The 20310-nt window shown below is 43.5% G+C and overlaps 1 protein-coding gene across 1 annotated transcript in view; it reads right to left on the reverse strand.

Annotated features, from left to right (window-relative positions):
* Positions 1–20310, reverse strand: part of ABLIM3 (actin binding LIM protein family member 3) — a 190048-nt gene that overhangs the window by 44941 nt on the left and 124797 nt on the right. The window contains 2 exon segments of the mRNA XM_061613396.1: positions 11101–11194; positions 19487–19613. Of these exon segments, the coding sequence (XP_061469380.1) occupies positions 11101–11194; positions 19487–19613 (221 nt within the window).

Below are 20310 nucleotides of genomic sequence, written 5' to 3' on the forward strand. Positions count from 1 at the left end.
GTGTCCTTCATTAGGGCTCCATTTCTGAGTCGTAGTTTTTTTTTCTTTTTTGAGAGGGAAAATGAGTACCTCAGAATACTTACCCTCAATATTCCTTGCCCAGATAAACATTGCCGGAGAACGTTATATTCCCAGTAAGCTTGCTTCTTGAAGCAGATTGTATTAACTGTTGCCCATTCAACCACCAGTCTCATTAATTACTACTTGCATCTTGCTGAACTTTGCAGGGTTTTTTGACTAGAAATTGACTGAAAATTTTTTTGACTGAAATTGACTAGATGATATATCCTCTTGAAACGGCAGGTTACGATGCATATGGTGAGCAGATTTATTCATAAGTAAGTACCCTAGCCGTCCTGAGTAAATTTGCTTATTGTACGCATCCCACCTTGCAGTGTTGTTTGGTTGTTTTTCAATTGTTGTAACCTGCCCTGGGACCTTTGGGTGAAGGGCAAGTAATAAATTCTGATGATAATAATAATAATGATAGTAATAATAATGTGAAAGCTGGGAATCCATGACTGGGATTGTAGTGGATAGCTCAATGACGATATTATTTTGTACATCGCCCAGAGTGGCTGGACAACCAGCCAGATGGGCGACTAATAAATTTAATAAATAAATAAATAAATAATATGCGGCACCTATGAAAAAGGCAAATTCCATGCTAGGGATCATCAAGAAAGGTATTAAAAAATAAAATTGTTGATATCATAATGCTATTATACAAATCTATGGCGTGGCCACATTTGGAATACTGCGTACAGTTCTGGTTGCCTCACCTCAGAAAGTTTATTGTAGAGTTTGAAAAGGTTCAGAAAAGGGCAACCAAAATTATCAAGAGGATGGAGTGACTCCCCTATGAGGAAAGGTTGCAACATGTGGTGCTTTTTAGTTTAGAGACAAAGTGAGTAAGAGGTGACATGATAGAAGCATATAAAATTATGCATGGCATGGAGAAAGTGGATAGAGAAATGTTTCCCCTCCCTCTCCCATAACACTAGAACTTGTGGACATCCAATGAAGCTGAATGCTGGAACAATCAGGACAGACAAAAGAAAGTCTCTTCTTCACACAACACATAGTTTAAACTATGGAACTTGCTCCCATAAGAGGCAGTGATGGCCACCAACACGGATAGTTTTAAAAGAGGATTAGACAAATTCATGGAGGATAAGGCTATCAATATGGCTATGCTCTGCCTCCATAGTTGGAGGCAGTATGCTTCCAAATGCCAATTGCTGGAAACCAAGGAGGAGAGAGTGCTCTTTGCATTCAGGTCCTGGTTGTGGGCTTCCTATGGGCATGTGGTTGGCCACTGTGAGAACAGAATACTGGACTAGATGGGCCATTGGCCTGATCCAGCAGGCTATTCTTATGTTGTTATTTAAACTCATAAACTACAAAAGTTGAGCAAGATGCAAAAAGGGAATTCTTGTGCTGGGTTAATAAGGCTGGTAGTTGAATGGGAAATAACTGCTACAACCTGCTGCACTTTAGAACACTTGAAGCTGGAGGGTTTGGGAGCATGGATCATTCCCCCCCGAGCCACATGGAGGCAGTGGCAATCCTCTTGCTAATAACTGCTAGTCAAACAGCACCCTAAAAGGGCTCCTTTCTCAACAGGGTTTCTATGTGCATATAGAGACACTAGGAACAGGGCTTGTGTGTGTGCTCCTGCCTCATGCCCAGCTTGAACCCACACTTGTTCAGGCAAATGCCTGAACAGGGCTGATATTACCAGGTATTTTGGACATTCGCAAGGAGTGTTGTAAGGGAGACACATGTTGGCAATAGCCACAAGTCCCTGATAATATCCAGTTCAGTCCTAGAATGTCATGCAAATGAAGGCAGAGAGGCTATTCCTTCACCCACTTTGCACCTGCCCCTCTTCTTCATCCACCATGAACCAAAGCCAGTTTGCTTAGATGTCAGAAATGTCATTCTGCATTTACATTATCCAGAAAGGGTGCGTTATTTTTATTCCAGACACTTTCAGGATTCAATTTGTCTGTAGTGCAAGGTAGGGATGATTGAATCTGTCAATTTGACTTCTCTCAGTTTCTCATTTTTCCAGTTTTAAGTTCAGTTCTTCACATTTCCACATAAGTTTGCAGGTTTTTTTAAAGTTCTCATGGAAATTTATCCTAATATACACATACCAGTATGCAATTTTGCCTAACATACTGTACATATTTTTGCAAAATAATGTTCCCTAACATAATGCATTTTTTGCACATTTTACTCTAGTATATGCAGTTTTGGCCAGAGAACTGCATTGCAAAATTCAGAGCAGTACAAATTTGGAAAGATGGCTGTGTTTCGGTTCGTGTATTGTTTTGGAAGGGCAAACTAGGGAGATTCGCCCTTAAATGTGGTCTGAATTGAATTTCTCCCCGAACCCTATGCAAGACTCATTCAGCACATAAAAATCAAGTGTGTGTGAAGCTGTTCAAAAATTAACCAAGCACAGTGCACTAGTGCCATTATGTTGCTGCACTGTCTGCTGCTTCTCACACTTCCATAGTTTTGGAAGAGCAGAAATGTGGAAATCAATGATGATCATGCAAATGGAGTGAATGACACATTGAGTTGCTTACGCTGAAAGCAACAAATGTCTTTCTCGCCACCTTTTCAGGAATACTCCAGTGCCTTCAGCAAGCCACTTTCCCTGGTAATTCACACATCCTCCACAGAGATTTATGAGAACGTGCTGACTCAGCCACTGCAGGATTTGCCTGCCACTAAAGTGATATGGGTATAAAACCAAATGACAGATTGATGCTGTCTAATGCAATTGTGTCAAGAAAGCTGGCTGTTTAAGCCCAGCGAGCCATTCCCAGAGGAGAAGGAAAAGGTTCAGTGGGATTTACAACCCAATCCTATGAGCCACTGAACTGAGGCAGCAGCTCATGTAGGATCAAGTACTAAGCTCCTGGTACCCAAGTGAGGGCAAAACAAATATCCTTGTGCCAATTCCACTGGTGCAGTAGCATCCCCTGGCATTAGTCACTTTCCACCTTGCCCTCGTTTTGGGCTACCAACTGGTACTGGGTAGGGAGCCCCTCACTGTTTGGCATGCTATGGTCTCCTCTGGTCCATGGGAGTTCTAGGGCTGGCCAAATCTACCATTACCTATGGGATTAGTGGGAATAAATCTTCATTTCTCTGAGCCCCTTAGAGAAAGAGGAATATAAAAATGTGCTAGAGAGCCTCTGCCCTGCTTGCTAGAAATGTTACCGGAGTTGATTATTAATTACAGCCATTAACACACCACAGTGTGGACTCAGTGTACCCATGCAGGCACGTTTTGCACAGAGTCCACATGACATCGTCCTCATCAAAATACCATCCCATATTATTTCCCCATTTAATCTGGATTTGCCATTTCTGCAAAAACTCTGATGCAAAAAACCTTGTAGAAATGGTAAATCTCAATTAAATGGGGTGGTGGTGGTAGAGAGATATGGAATGCCTGTTTGATGAGGACAGTGTTGCATGGGCAGTGGGAAAAACCCGCATGCATCATCAGCACTTTGTCCACAATAATCTGGGATAAATACATAGGGAAGTGCCCTACATATTGATCCCATGCTTCTTCCAAGGAATTCAAGGGGTTCTCCTCTTCACCCACTTTTATCCTCATAACAACCCTGAGACATAGCTAGGCTAGGCTAGGCTAAGAGAGAGCGTATTTGGTCTAGGGGTAGATCAGTCTGTCTCCAGTTCTTGTTGCTTTCACATGTGTTCATTCAAAAGTCCATTCCATTTGCACATTAACCTGTGGGTTTTTTAAAAAAAAAAACCTGCAAGAAAATTTGCATTTGAATATATATTTTGAGCATATTTTTAGGCGGGGTTTATCTAAAAATATGCATTTTAAACATATTTGGGTATGTTGTTTTAGCTGAGAACTACATCACAAAATTTGGAGAACTGCAAAGATAATTAATCCTGTTCCACACATTAGCCCACAAGACGCAAATCAGCTCAATTATTGGAAATCACAAAAAAAATGAACAACTGAAACATCCCTAATAGGATCCAAAGTCACCCAGTGAGTTTCATAGCTGAAAGGGGATTTGAACACAGGTCTCTCTGGTCGTAGTCTGACACTTTATCCATGGCCCCAAGCTGACTTTCTGTGTTTAGCCAGAGATGCAGGTCACAGTACACATTACAAAACAATAGTTAATCTAGGGGTGTGCAGAAGGTAGCTCGGGATCTACAAGTAGATACCTGGATCATTTTCAGTAGATGAGCAAGGGTTTCTGGCTCCCAAGTTTTTCAACAATAACAACAACTAAATGACCCTTTCTACCTAAATTAGGCTACTAAAATGAGGAAAGCTAACCAGGAGTGGACCTTCGCGTGAAAGGAAGATGAGCCCAGTTTACCTGATTCCTAGGCTTGGAAGCACCCTGTGCTTTTACTTCTAGCTGCATGTCTTTTGCACTTGGCTCTGGTTGTTAGATCTTGTCCTTCTAGTAAAAAAACCAAAGGAGATCCCAGAAGCCTGAAATCTGACCATCTGTCCATTAATGGACATAGCTGACCTGCAAAATGTACAGTTCCTTTGCTCCAATAGCTGATCTGAAAATATGTCATAACTGGTTTTAACTGGTTGCTTGCTTTTAGTCATGTTTAACTGCCTTGGCTTTATGGTTTTGTTTGTTTTGTATTTTAATGCTCTTTTGTTGTGTTTTATTATCTTTTTATTGTATCTCATTTAAACAGTTAAGCAGTTAGGGGCTGCACTTTAGTTTTAGTCTCCTAGTGTAGAACAGTAAGATGCATGTTGGCTTTGGGATTTCAAATTCATGCTGGGTACAAAAATACAGAAGGTGCTTTTCCCATTCTGGTTTGGTGGTGTGGGGTGACTTCCATGAGTCACACCTCTGCCTGAATGCCTTGAAAAGGATATTGTTTGAATGAATAATATATGCAGCTGGCTCTTTCAACAGACCAGTATGACATGCTTCAGAGAAGGTTCTGCAGTGTTCTGAGAGCCAGCCTTGAGTATTATTTATTCAGATGACATTTTTTAGATTTGTTCAGATATAAAATACAAATGCTATCATGGACCCAAAATAGGGGTGGCAAACTGCCAGCCCCCGCCTGCGTTTTTATTCACCCACCCCCCTCCAAGACACCTACTGATTTTAGTGGCTGCACTGTGGTGCTATATGCAGGGGAAAAAAACCCTCATGAGAACCATCCCCTACTGTGATCTATGTCTGAGAATATAAGAACTGCCCTACTAGATCAGCCGAAGTGTCAGCCTATCCAATAGCAGCCAGCTAGACACCTCTGGAAGGTTCACAAGCAGACAGGGGAATTAGCCCTCCCCTTGTTTGTCTGCTGTACCTTGTACTTGGAGATATTCTGAATATAGACATTCTGTTCAACTGTACTGCAGGCATGGGGAACGTCAGCTTTAGGGGCTCAATGTGGCCCTTCAAGCCTCTCTATCTGGCCCTTGGAAGTCTCCCTAGGCCACACCCCTCACTGTCCCAGGTTTGCATCTGGAGGGGTTTTGTTTGTGTTCTGAGAGCGTTCTGCAGTGAACTGCCTGCCCAAGGGCTGGGTAAGGCTCTCCGCCTGTGTCCTTGAACTCTGATCATGCCTCTTGCTTGCCCAGATGGAGGATAGAGAGGGGAGTGTGAGTGTGTGTAGAAACTAACCTACTGTGCAAAGGCAAAACTGACATTCATTGCTCTGGCCAGTTTTGCCTCTGGGCCTGCCCACCACTGGCATGTAGTTTCTGGAAGGTTGTCCAGAAGGGAATGTGGCCATTGCGCTGAAAAAGGTTCTCCACCTCTGCTGTGATGGCTAATAACCATTGACAGTTTTACCCTCTATACATTTCTCTCTCTCTCTCTCTGTTTTTTATGATGTTTAAGCTAGTAGTAGTCTCTAGCTTTTCCATCTGAAAATATACCTAAACAGCCGAGAGACACCTTTAGCTGGGGGTGCTAAAAAAATCATTATGTATCTTTTCATAGTCAGGCAAAAATTGGCAAAATTTTGTTAAAAAATAAGCAAACCCCACACTGCCAAGCAAGCTCTGCGTGTACTTCTTAGACACACTAGATCAGAGTGTAGGAAATTGGATGTAGCCGGCAGCCAGATTCCAAAATCCTCTGCCAGTCAACTTTGACATGTGGGCGGGACCATCAGGTGAGTGCTGACAGGGAACCTGACTTGCAAAAGAACAACTGAGAGCTCTTTTTAAGCTGCCAATTGTTCCTTTCTAGTCAAGTCCATACCTGCCCCACACTGATACTGCAGATGACATCAAGGGTGGTTGGTGGGAACTGGCCTTGTGGTCCAAATTGGGACCTGTGCTGGGCCTAATTAGATCTGGAGGCTGGTATTCTAGTCACAGAATTCAACATGCCTTTTATGGGCATCTTACTCCACTATAGCATTTGCCCAGCAGTCCATTCTGCTTGCTGCTAAGTCTCTTGGCTCCCAGGCAAATCATCTGGTAGGATTCCTCTTTGGTTTGGCCCCCGAGTGGAGCAACTCCCTAAACTGCCCCAGCCTCATCTCTAGCAGAGGCTTCTCATACAGTAGGTGCAGTGACCCAACAGAACAAACCTTGTATAATGTGTACTGATTAAAATTACAATCATTGTGAGAGCCCAATGCTGGCTACTATTAAGACGCTACTTATAATTCAAAAGGGTGTGTGTTTGTGTCACTGTCGTTCCTTTAAAACTCATTAATCATCCATAGCTGGCTGCACATCTTAAAGCCACATGGGACATCCAGAGGCATAAGCATATGGTTGATTATGACTGAAGATAGTTAAAGACAGTTTTATGCCATACTTTGTCAAGAAGGAATATAGGAGCCTACTGCTTTGAGAGCAATACGATCCTGGGCATTAATACCCTGGGCACCCAACTCCTGGGCATTCCCCACCTGTCTGATTTGTGATCACTGTGGCTAGTAGCCACTGGCTAACTGGGTTAGTGTTCCTAGGAGATACCACCTTTAATGCTCAGCGTGAGGAAGAAAAACCCTGAGGGGCTGAGTCTGCATGCCAAGATATGAGTGGAAGAAACAGCAAAGCGACTGTGTTCTGAATTTTTCTCAAAAGAAGAGGTCGTACCATGCCCACAGGATCTCTCAGCTGCCTGATGGTTTTGCAGCCATAGTTACACAACACATCAGGCTCAGCTCTCCTCTTTGCACTGTGCTCCAGGGTCACACACAGAATCTTCCCAGAGCCCAGTTGACCTATTTCCAGCCAATCCCATCATAATTCTACAAGTTCCCCTTGACCAGTCTCTAGGGATCACACTAGTGAGATGCAATTCACAAAATCAAGGGGTGAACAGGGTGCTGAATATGGGTTGCTTCAATTGTTATGGGAAAGATGAACATCTGTCCACTGTGTGTGTCTATTTCAAGTAGTCTAATAGGCACTGGGGAGAGATGTTTCTGAAAACATGCCCAAAATGGAGTCACAGAACCCTGGGAAGCACACATTTGCCATGTGTTTTCAGTTCCCTCCACAGTGTTTGTGGTGGAAAGGTACAAGAATTTGTCTTCAATTTGATAAGTGAAGTAGCTCTTAGAGATTGAGCATGGCTGAGGGACTCAGCTTTGGAGTGCAAATCCAAGGCCATTGGACTATCTTCCTCCTCCAGATGTCTTCTGATCAGCTTTCTGCACAGGGTAATAATGCATTCTGAACTTTCCAATTAGGCCATCTCTGTCATTGAGCTGCAGCAACATTTAAGAGGTTGCATGCCTAATGCAGATCAATTGGCCAAGTGCTTAAAATCAAAACACTCTTCAGGGCTGCTCTCCTTGTGCCAGGCAGTATGATAAAAACACTTTTCCAGGGCTGCACCACATGTCTTTGCCTGACTGTCTGGCACAGACAGATGGGAAATGGAGCGATGACTGAGCTACAGCCAACAAAATGAGTTAATACCTAAAGCTGGTCTTTAGGGGCTGCTTCATATGCTATGGGTCTTTAGAGCCTTTCAAGTGTGGTTTTTGAATAGTATGCTGGATACATGGCAGGTTCATGCCAATTTCACTCTAGAGACAGGCCTTTATTAAAGTCTGGAAGCAAATGGCCAGTGCAGGTGTGGGAAGGAAAAAAACTTGACATGAAACTGACAGGCACCTAACCAAACAAAAGGGGCACGATCATGGATCTTTCTTAGTCTACAAAAAAGATAATATGTGGCAGGACTAGTATGCCTCATTACCTCCCAGCCACTGCTCAGTTTTTTAAGAGACAGGTGCCAAATTCAAGCCTGCCTGAGACTCATGCCATCTATACTGCTCCTTCATCCTAAACAGGTTGGGATAGGATGCAATTGCTTAGGGATTAAAGAAAAACTCTGCACAGAGAAACATTTATTATCTCTTCAAATATTTCAGGAATTGGATGTGGCACTGAAAATAGATTTTGAATCTGAGCCACAGCATGAGCTGAGTTTTACTTAAACTTGGTGGCTGCATGTGTTTGCAGTGAGGAAATTAATTCTCTATTTAAAAAGATTCAGAATGTGCAGAGATGACAAAGTAACCTTCATTGATTCACGTTAAAGGAAAACCCAACATGGTTTTAATCCACCTGACTTGCCATTAACATAAAGCTCTACTCTGTCATTCACTTAGACTCTCCAACACCTTGGAGTGTCAATACTTTAATTATCTCATTCTACAAGCCCCACAGGTTGGCTCCTGAAATGCTTGCCTGGGCTCTCAATTTTCTCTTTGCAGCCACAGCCTTCTTCCACCCTGGCTCCTTTCACCTGCTAGCATGTTGCTGCCTGGCCAGCAGCTATGCTGGATTTGTTGCCAGAGCAACAGAGAGAGGCAGGATGGAACTTGGCTACAGAGCATTCTCTCGGATGGATTGAGAGAAGCATCTGAAAAATGTGCTAGTGTCACCTGGAGGGCAGGTAGGGTAATAGATGGCTATGGCAGCCACAGACACAGGTGAGCAGTGTTGCTGAAATGCCTGGAACAGGGAGAGGAGATGCATGCCGGGAACATAGGAACCTGTCTTATACGGAGTCAGAGCACAGGCTTATACGGAGTCGGAGCACAGGCCTATCTAGCAATGTCCAGCAGCAGCTCTTCAGGGTTTCAGGTGGGGACTTTCCCTGTCTTACCTGGAGATGCCATGGGTTGAACTTCTGCATGCAAAGCAGGTGTTCTACCTCTGAACTACAGCCCTTCCTCCCCCCCCCCCAGGTATATTGGGAGGTGGTTAGGAAGGACAGAATAAGAATCCCCAGAAAGTGCAGACTGGGAGCAAATACCAGGCACTTCATGGATGAAGTGCACAGCTACTTTTGCCTAATCTATCCATCCACTTCAAGAGGGTACCATTAATGCCTTTACACAAATCTGTGATGGATACTGTAGATATGGAAAAGGTGCAGAAAAGGGCCACACACATAACAAGTCAACCAAAATGATCAGAGGCCTGGAGCAACTTTCCTATTAGGTAACATTTGGGGCTTTGTAGTTTAGTAAAAAGGCAAGAAAGGGGAGACATGATAGAGGTGTATAACATAATGCACAGTGTGAGGAAAGTGGATGGAAGATGTTTTTCTCCCAATCTCATAAAGCTAAAACTCATGGATATCCAATAAAGCTGAATAGTGCCAGATTCAGGACAGATAAAAGAAAGCATTTCTTCCCACAGACAGCACATAGTTAATAAACTATGGAATTTGGCTTCACATGGTGATGGTCAGCAAGCTAGGCAACTTTAAAGGAGGATAAGAGAAATTCGTGGAGAATGAGGCTCTTAGTAGCTACCACCTTCAGGATCAGAGTCAGCATGCCTCTGAATACCAGTTGCTGGAGAATAACAGCAGGAGGGGGGTCTTGCACTCTTGTCCTGATTCTGGGCTTCCCAGAAGCATTGGGTTAGCCAATATGGGAAGCACGATGCTGAACTCGATAGGCCTCTGGTCTGATCCAGTGATGCTCTTCTTAGGTTCTTATACGGATCTGGTGCCATATCAGAAGCTGAGAAGTTCTGTGCCTACCCAAAATATGTGGCACAAATTGGAGACATTCGCCTGAATTGGATTTATCTGCATATTGCATTTTAATTAAATAACATTCTTTTTCCAGAAATTGGAAATGTTTATACTCATCTTTGCTGCACACTGAGGAAGGAGGGTTAGCATTCACTGGTGAAAAAAAGAGGCACGCAGAAGATAAGTGCAAAGACTATGAGCCATTGAGTGGGACCTGTGTTGGCTGGAAAACGTCCACTGCCAGATTACCAGAAGTCCCCCCAGTATCTAGTAGATATTCCAATCCTCATATTTTTTTCAGGGTGTTTCTCTCTGTCGTCATGAGGATTGGAAACTTACTTTCAAAAAACACACAATGATACTTGGGTACAGAGGATTCCACTGCAGCCATTAGATCATAAATCAGAATGCACATTCCATGCCCTGTAATGCAGTCACAGCCATGCCAAGTTTAAGCACGTCCCACTCCAACTATATATAGCCAGCTATATTTAGCATCCTCCAGGCTTGCCGATATAATTGTAATGAACAGTTGCTTAGTCTCCTTCTGTCACTCAGATTCTGAACTACATCCTTCCAGAGAACCAGTCCTTTACACCAGGGGTGGGGAACTTGTGGCCCTCCAGTGGTTTCTGGACTACAACTCCCATCAACCCCAGCCAGCATGACCAATGGTCAGGGAAGATGGGTATTGTAGTCCAGCAACACCTGGAAGGCCACAGGTTCCTCATCCCTGCTTTACACCAACATTAAGATTGCAATTCCTATTTTACCTTTTGGGTGGAAAGAGAATCAGTGTCAGAACTAGGAAAATGCCAGGAACGACAGAAAATTCCTGATCCTCCAGCTTTAATAGCCCCTTTCTTAGAGCATCCAATAGTTATCCATGTACCCTTTGTAATGAGAAGTGCCACAATTCTGAGTGGCACTATGTAGCATTCCTTTAGTTAGAAAGAAACAACAGTGGTCTGGGTGTCTCTTCCAAATACAGAGCCCTGGCTAGATGCTTCCCTGGCATCATGACAACAGTATCATTGGTACCGCAGGAAGGATACTGCACTGGACTCACCTCCAGGACTCTGCCGCTGATGTACCGGTTGCAGGTCTCACATTTAATGCCAAATTGGGCATGATAGTCAGATTCACAGTATGGAATGCCATCCCTGTGGGAAAAGATTCAGGCTATGAGGCTTAGAAGAGGGAGCAGGAGATGAAAGAATCTCCCCCCCCAACAAAAAATCAGCGATATGATGTTGAAATGTGATCCATGCTAAAGTGAAGGGCATCAAGGGGGAAAACAGTCTGCGTGGAGCTTATTTTGGTGCCCAAGAAGACCGAACAGGTGACTCTAGTTTAAAGTCCATGAAGGCTGCTTTTACATTATTGAGGCAGAGGGGTTTCTTTTCTCTAATCTCAGCCTTTCCGCTCACCTCCTCTGCCTCCCCATGCTGTAGCATACCTCTCCACCATCACAACACTGAGTGGGGAAGGAAAGGACAATATGGAAGATTTCACCTTTGTATGTCAGGGTGTTCCCCAGGAAGCAGCAGGAGGGCAGTTTCAAGGGCATGAGGATGCCCATAGTCAACAGGCACATGAGCGGAGCATCCTTCTTTTAGTGCTCTCAAAAATGCTTTAGGGACTAAGGTTGTTTCCCTGTTCTCATGTAAGTGGCCTCTTGCTGCTGCTACTACAGCACTTGCTGTAAGATGCTGGCTACTCCTGGTGGTAGGATAAAACTTTAGGAGACAGCTAGGTTTTGAAATGGAGTATCATTGTTTAAGGATACAATGTAGCTATTATTGCCGGCTAATGTGAATCTGCTCCTAGCCTGCTTGTGCCCATTCAGATCAATGTGAAGCTGCCTGAGCATGGTAGTTCTTTATGAATCACGGGGCTTGCATCAGGGATTGAGCGGTGAACGAGCTCTTTGAGCTCCTGCCCTAGCCACCTGCTCTCAGTCAGGTTAGACTGATTTCAGAAATACACACCATGGGTCAGTTCGGACTATTGTATTTTGGCTTAATAAACCAAGATTGGAACAAGCTTTCTGGCTGTGCACATGCTCCCTTCAACCCTCCCTTCCCAAGAAAACTGGGAAACGATAGTTAACAGCTTCTGAACAAGGCAGGATATTAAACCAAGGGCCACCATCTTAATGCCTTTATTAAAAAAAAATATGTGCTGTGACCTCTACTGTGTACAGTTCTGATCACTGCATCTCAAAAAGAATGTTATGCAAAGCAATCCTCTATCAACAACAGAAGATGTCAGCCTTTTTTCTTAAAAGACAGATGGAGCAGGTCTGGAAATGTATAATTTTGGACAGGCTTACACATCACAATAGAGTACCATGCAAGATTACTTGAAATGATAATTGTGAAGAAACATGTTTACCATTTTTCAAATTTATAAATAGAGGGTTAGAGGATCTTCGATCCCCTAGTTGCCAAGCTTTGTTTTCGAAAGACCTGATTAAATGAATCAGGATATAAAGCAAAAGTCCTTTATTGGTCAGTGCTATATTCTTCCTATTTTTGAAATTTTTGAAAGGATGATGATGATGATTTTAATTTATTACCTAGTCTTCACCCTAAGCAACTCCCCTACAAGGAAAGGTTACAATGTTTAGGGCTTTTTAGTTTTGAAAAAAAGTCACATAAGAGGGGACATAGTAGAGGCGTATAAAATTATGCACAGCATAGAGGAAGTGGACAGAGAGAAGTTTTTCTCCCTATCTCATAATATTAGAAGACAGGACCATCCAACACTACTGTTTTTTTAATCTGCAACTTTTTAAAGGATGTTTTAACTGTAACTGTTTTTAGAATGCTTTAATTGTTTTTACAATGCTTTGTTGTTGTTAAATTGTTTTGCTTGCCACCCTGAGCTCCTTGAGAAGTAGGATATACATTTAATAAAATAATAAATAACAAAGCTGAATGGTGGGAGATTTAGGACCGAAAAAGGAGGTACTTGTTCACAGCACATAAGTAAACTATGGAATTCACCATCATAAGATGTAGTGATACTCACTAACTTGGATGGCTTTAAAAGAGGATTAGACAAATTCATAGAAGATAAGACTGTCAGTGGTTAGAGGCAGCATGTCTCTAAATACCCGTTGCTAGAGAGCATGTCCTGCTTGTGGGCTTTCCAGAGGTATCTGGCTGGCCATTGTGGAAAGCAGCAGGCTGGTCTAGACAGGCCTTTGGTCTCATCCAGCAGGGCTCTTATGTTCTTAACTTCAAGCCATGGTTTAATATCCTGCCATGTTCTGAAACTTTAAGTGCAGTTTCTTAGTTTGTACAAAACAAGACTCTAGCCAATGCAAGACTTCCATGTGTATTTGCTTACTCTTGACAAAGTGGGGCTATGATGTGAGACACAATATAATGATCTGATTGCCATCTATGGGTCAATACACAATGAGGAAGAAGTAAGCCGAGTGCTGTGGCCATCAAAGGGCAGGAAAGAACTATGACCATGCTTAGCCCAATGGAGGGTAGCCTTCTGACTTAGGCTTCAGCGAGGTCTGACATTGTATCCAGAGGAATAAGCATGAGGGGTTAGACATGGTAAAGGACACAAAAGAAGGCAGACAGGCAGGCACTGAATAGCAGGCATGCTCTTTAAGCAGTGGTAAGTCCAAGAAAAATTGTTTCACATATTACACTTAATATTACTATTTGTTTCCGGTGTATGAGTGGAAGCTTGTAAAACATAACGGTTGAATTGCTATGTGTCTTCTTCTTCCGATGATGATGGTGATGATGATGATTCTTATTATTATTTTGGCCTGGTCCATACATATGGGGAATCAGGCTAAGCACTCTGAAAAGCATTCACATGTTATGCTTTGTCTGCTTTTCCGAGCACAAGGATCCATCTCAATGAAAGGACTCAGAGGATCCTTTGCCTTAACATTCCTGGATTGCTCCAAGGCTAAAAGTATCCATTGATTAATCACTGTGATTGCGTAATTACATCACTAACTGCACACTAAAAATGTAATGTGGCTTTTAAATGGAATTTTAGCAGACACTATTCCATGGCTTTCAGTACTGAATTCATTTTTACAAACAATTATCTTGAGTGAATTTAAGATAGATTTGGTTCCAATGAAAGGAATTTCTCTGTGTTACTCAGTCAAGAGAAAGTGTTGTTCTCATTATATAGCCTGGCAAATATTACCTGGCACTTGAGCATCTTAATGTCACTGTATTTAACTCTCATCCATCTACACACTGGATATATGCACAGCATTTACTGCAGAAGTCCTGGGCTCTGTTGAATGACATTTGCAGAAAAGGTGTCCTGGTGGCTCTCTCTGACAACATATGTGGATCGCCCACTGATCTTTCTATCTACAGCATAGCCAGACATGTGGTTATGGAGGGATGGTCTAAGCAAGGGATGAGGAACCTCTGGCCAGTGAGCTGGAATCAGCTCTTTTCATCTAGCCTTCAGCCTCTCCTCAGCCCTGCCCTTCTTCCTCTGCTCCTCCAGTTGCACCCAGAGCACCTCTGGCCAGCATCATGCAACACTCTCCTCCTCTGCTGGTCTTTCCTAGAATCCTAAAAGCACCTGCTCCCCCCCTGCTCAACTTTTCCCTCATGAAAGAGTGGGAAGGAGGGGAGCACTGGATGACACTTCCTGAAGCACCTTTGGGAAGTGACACCCAACAGCATGCTCTTCCTCCTGTTTGGCCTTTACCTCTTGAAAGAACATAGGAACCCTGGAAGCTGCCATTTACCAAGTCACAACATTGGTCCCTCTAGCTCTGTGTTGTGTATGCTGTCTGTAGGAATGCTGAAGAATTCCAAAGGACACGAGAGCGTCAATGGACAAAGTTCACTTACTTGTCCTGTGCCCAGAACGAAAATCAATACAGTGAATATGCTCGGAATTCACTGGGTTTTTTTTGTTTTGAGTCCACAAACAATAAGTAACTCCCTGCTCCTTATTTACATTGCATTTCCTTTGCATTGAAATGAATTGAAGCCAAACTGCAGCTGAATGGAAACAGTGCTGCATGCGAAAAGCACATGTAGGAATGGAAATCGATGCCTTCTTACATCCCTAACTGACTAATGGCAGCTCTCCAGGGTTTTAGATGGGGATATTCCCAGCCTCACCTGGAGATGCCAAGGAAGAAGGGGAAGCACAAGGGGGGGAGGAGAGCCGGGTGCCTGCTGGACATTTTGCCAGTGGTCAGAGGAAGAGGAGCAGAGTGAGTGGTGATGGCAGCTAATGTGGAGAAGGAGGAGCAGCAGACAGCCACAAAGCCAGCAGCATGTCATGGAGACTATAAGGGGAAGGGAGGGAGCATCATGGCATGAAATGAGTGCCCCAAGCCTCCCTCTCGCCTCATTGTGTAAGCTCAGAGACCAACACTCCTTCAGGATCTAGTTGCGAATTGAATTTGGTGGAAACTGATATGGGGTAATTTCTGGGTAGGGTATTCATTTGGGAGGATAATAAACAATTCACTAATAGGCAAAAAACCTTGCGGTTTAAGAATGTACCTATAGCCCATAGATATTTCTATCAAACTTTAAAAAGCAGGGAAATTGAATGCACCAGGGGAGCAGGAGACCTGAACTCCTCTCTGAGATATTGGACTGCCCTACAAATTGGTCAAAATGCAAACACAATTTGGGTTGGTCTTTCATAGTCCAATCCACTTCCTGTGTAGCTTGGAAGAATTTGGTAACATGTGCCTCTGAGCATATGGTGAGTGGTGGCAACACCTGCCATCTCCAAAGATGGATAATTATATTTTTGTATGTTTGTTGGTGTTTTTCTTACTTTGCTTCCTTCCTGTGTTACTAATGTTTCTACAGAGAATCTAAACTAGAAAATTTCATTTCCCTCATTATTCATCCTAGAAATCTGTGTCAAATTTATTTTTATTAATTTCAAAGCCTTTTTATTGGTCAGTGTCATATGATGGTGAAGACAGCCTTTTGTGTTTCAAATTGGAGGTTATGTTCTATTTCTATTTTGGGTGCTTTAACAGTTGAATCTGAAACTGCAGTTTGATGTAAAATCAGACTGATTACAATATGTTGCTACTTCAGCAATGACTAGCTGTTGGAAAAAAGAGGATGCATGTTTTCAGCCTGCTATGTTTAAACAACTTCATTTAAGGCAAGGTGGGCACAGTCAATTGAAAACATAGAGCACACCTAGAATTTTTCTAGAATATATTTCACCTCCCACTCTTTTATCTTGTGTAAACTGAGACACTCCAGTGGACGAGACTATTCTGAAGAATAGTCAGTGCCATTATTCCACAATTATTTTTGGAGTTTTTTTAGTGTAAATTTTTGCAAAGTGTTGCTGTATTTCACATATTCACAGAAACAGAAACAAAAGAAAATGATTTCCTATAGGAAACTTCACTAAAATTGCAAAGTAAATCAGGCATATTTAAAGCGACCATCTGAAAAATTGTCTTAATAATGTTGCTTCCTCCCTGCTAAAACAAGACCAGCACAGCACGTCTTCTTTCTATTATTTGGGCTGATTGCAGGTGTTGCCACCACTCACCATATGCTCAGAGGCACATGTTACCAAATTATTCCAAGCTACACAGGAAATGGATTGAACTGTGAAAGACCAACCCAAATTATGTTTGCATTTTGACAGATTTGTAGGGCAGTACAATATCTCAGAGAGGAGGTCAGGTCTCCTGCTCCGCTGGTGCATTTACTATAGCTGCCCAATTTCCCTGCTTTTTAAAGTTTCATAGAAATATCTGTTGGTTATAGGTACATTCTTAAACTGCACGGTTTTTTGCCTATTATTGAATTTCTCTGCTTTTTAATCCGGGAGGTAAGAAATGGGATCCTGTGCAAGTTTGCTGAGAATGGATTGATCATTTGCATGCTTATTGAGTTCAGTGGGATTACTTCTCTGCAATCATGGTTAGGATAGGTAAAACTGACCATGGGGAGGAGAAATGGGAGTGGGAAGGAGTGGATTGGAGGGGGGCAAAGGAAAGGGGAGGGGAGGGCAGGTTTGATAATTTGCATGCTTATAGAGTTCAATGGTATTTACTCCTGTGCAATCATGCTTAAGATAGGTAAAACTGACCATGGGGAGGGGGAAGGGGAAGGGGAAGGGGAAGGAGGGGATTGGAAGGGGATTGAGATGGGGAGGAGCAAAGGAAGGGGGAAGGAAGGGACAAGAGGGAGGGGATAAGAGGGAGAAGAAGGGAGGGTGGGTTTGTTCATTTGCATAATTTTTGAGTTCAGTGGGATTTATTTCTGTGCAATCATGTTTGAAAATGGAAATGGTCTGCCTTCAAATCGATCCCAACTTATGGCGACCCTATGAATAGGGTTTTCATGGTAAGCAGTATTCAGAGGTGGTTTTACCATTGCCTTCCTTTGAGGCTGAGAGGCAGTGACTGGCCCAAGGTCACTCAGTGAGCTTTATGGTTGTGTGGGGATTCGAACCCTGGTCTCCCAGGTTGTAGTCCAACACTGCCCCGGGGGAGGGGCAGGGAGAGGAGGAGGAGGGAGAGGGGAGAAGATTGGGTGGGTGGGCACTGGGCAGGGGGGAAGCCCCTTTCCTTTCCAAAAGGAAAACATTGTGAACAGTATAATTGCTTTTTAGGGTTTCCCCCACCTTTTTATTCTACAGCAGGCACATGTAGACTCCCACCCAAATTTAAACCAAAGCTGTCCCTGGCCATGTCCACACCAGGCCTTTATTTCACTTTGGACAGTCATGACTTCTCTCAAATAATCCTGGGAAGTGTAGTTTGTGAAGGGTGCTGAGAGTTGCTAGGAGATGCCCTGTTCCCCTCGCAGACCTTCAATCAGAGCAGCTGAGTGTTAAACCAGTCTGGCCACTGGAGCTCTGTCAGTGGAATAGGAGTCTCCTCTCAGCACCCTTCACAAACTACACTTCCCAGGATTCTTTGGGGGAAGCCATGACTGTCCAAAGTGAAATCAAAGTCTGTTGTGGATGTGGCCATCTGAGTAGCCAAGCCAAGCAGCTGTGAGTCTGGCTTTTAGAACACTGATAGTTGGTTCTTACTGAGCATGTCCGACACTATCATTCAGTTCAATGTAAAATTTCTTAAATTAATTAAAAATCAGCCAGGCATTTTTTTTAACTTTTAAACTGCAGAAGATGAAGGTCAGAGTATGGGGCAAGTTCAGTATTGGGATTACAGGTACTCTGTGAACATGGCTGATTTTTAATTAATTTCAACAGATTATGAGAACTCTGACAGAAAAAAGTCCAAAAGGGCTCTGGGGCTTTTTTCTCTCTTTTTAGACTTTGAACTCTCTATTCTCTCTGACTGTTTTGTGTATCATCATGAAAATTGAGAGGGTTGTTAAACAAGCGTTTCTGAGTTCAGGACTATACGTTTTGTAAGGTTTTGTTTTGAAATGAGCTCATGGGAAGCATCAGAATGGCATGGGGGGTATTTTCAATTTAACATTGCGGAATGTGAAAAATCCACGCTGGCTATAGTATGCAGCCACTCTTGTGGCTGTATAATTGAAGCCAGAGATCTGGGCAGGTAATGGTTTTGGTGAAGGGGTAAATTGATTTGAGGTGACAGAGTGACAGAGAAAAGGGGTGCCCCTGTCCACAATCACCAGCTCTGGGTGGCATGCAACCCCCACAACAGATTACCATTGAGGGAATTTATATTTCTTGTATTATATTTATCTGCCCCCCACACACACACACAGAGTTCCTTAATATTATACTGAGGGGGAAGGCATTGCAAATCATCCAAACCTTAAATAACCATTAAAATTAGGTAAGTTGCTAAAGTATGGATTGATTTTTCAAAGTGCCAGGTGCCCAATTATATCTTTGCATGCACTGGCTATGCAAGGGGAAGCAGAGAACAATTTTACTTCTCACTGAGGGCAGTTGGGAAGAATAGGGGAGGCACATTTCTGCTAAATCAAAGAGCCAGAGAAGTACCACTTTTTAAAATGAACTCTCAGAGGGGAAGGGGCTGAAATATTCTTTAGGCGAGAAGCCCCCTCCCCAGCTGCCATGGGATGACATGCTTCGGTCTACACTATCTTACTGCACCTTCACACAAATAGATGGGGGTGACAGTAAGCAGACGTGACTCATGCTTCCTCCATAACGTGCGAAAGGGCAGCTTCAAACTGCCCTGCAGAGAAATCAGGGAATTCCAGATGCACTTGAAGGGAGTCTGTAGATCTCACTGGAGGAAGAGATGCACAACTCCCCTCTTTGCACATTATGCAGGGAATGAAAAAGAGGAGGCACGGTGAGTCACTCATGCTTTTTCTTTCCCAGCAATGTCCAAAGTTATAGGTATGTCAGGTGGTGCAGCCTGGAGTTCTTTGAGAGCATACTTCAATTGCTTAGCTTTGGAGCAATCCCCACCCACTCAGCAGATACATGAAGGATGTGGGCCAGGAGGACAAGGAGGAGGCACGCACTTGCTAATGTATTCTCCAGTCAGGATGATTCCACAGGTTTGGCACTTGAAGCAGCTGACATGCCACTGTTTCTCCAAGGCCAGGAGTGACTGACCTTGCTTGATCTCCTCCTTGCAACCTGCACATTCTAGGAAACAACAAAGCAGAATTAATAACACAGCAGGAGCATCAAGAATGGCTTTAGAATTGGATACTGAAAGACAGCTGTGCCCACAAATAGAATGCCTTCTGGAACCACAGACAACAATAACTTGAATGACAAGCATGCAGCAAAGGGCACTGACATTCCAGGTGCCCTTTGCCATTTTGAGGGTCCTCTCCAAGATTGAGGAAATGCCTCTTGCCTGCCTGGATGGAGGGTACAGAGGGGTGTGTGAGCGTGTGCAAAAACTAACCTACTCTACAAAGGTTAAATTCACATTCATTGCTCCTCCCACTTTTGCCTCTGGCCCTGCCCCCCTGGAATGTGACCCCCAGAAGGTTGCCCAGAACGGAATGTGGCCCTTGGGCTGGAAGAGGTTCCTCAACCTGGTCTAGCAGGAAAGAGACTCTCTTGTCCACAAGAGGGGATCTGGTGAATCCTAATTTCATGTGGATGGCAAGGAGAGAAAAATGGGGGAAGGGGTCAAAGAGAGAGACAGGGAGGGAAAGGGGTAGCAGAAAGAGAGAGAAAAGGGGGTGGCTGCCTCTGCTGTTGGGTCTGGGCCCACCCACTTTGGGCTACAATCTTGCCAACTTTTGACTCTGGGCATCTGGCTCTCCCCACTGCCAGCACACAACCCCTGACAGATTATTCCTGTGAGGGGATGAGACACTTAACAGAA

This window comes from Rhineura floridana, chromosome 3 (genome assembly GCF_030035675.1).
Source record: "Rhineura floridana isolate rRhiFlo1 chromosome 3, rRhiFlo1.hap2, whole genome shotgun sequence".
NCBI lineage: Eukaryota > Metazoa > Chordata > Lepidosauria > Squamata > Rhineuridae > Rhineura > Rhineura floridana.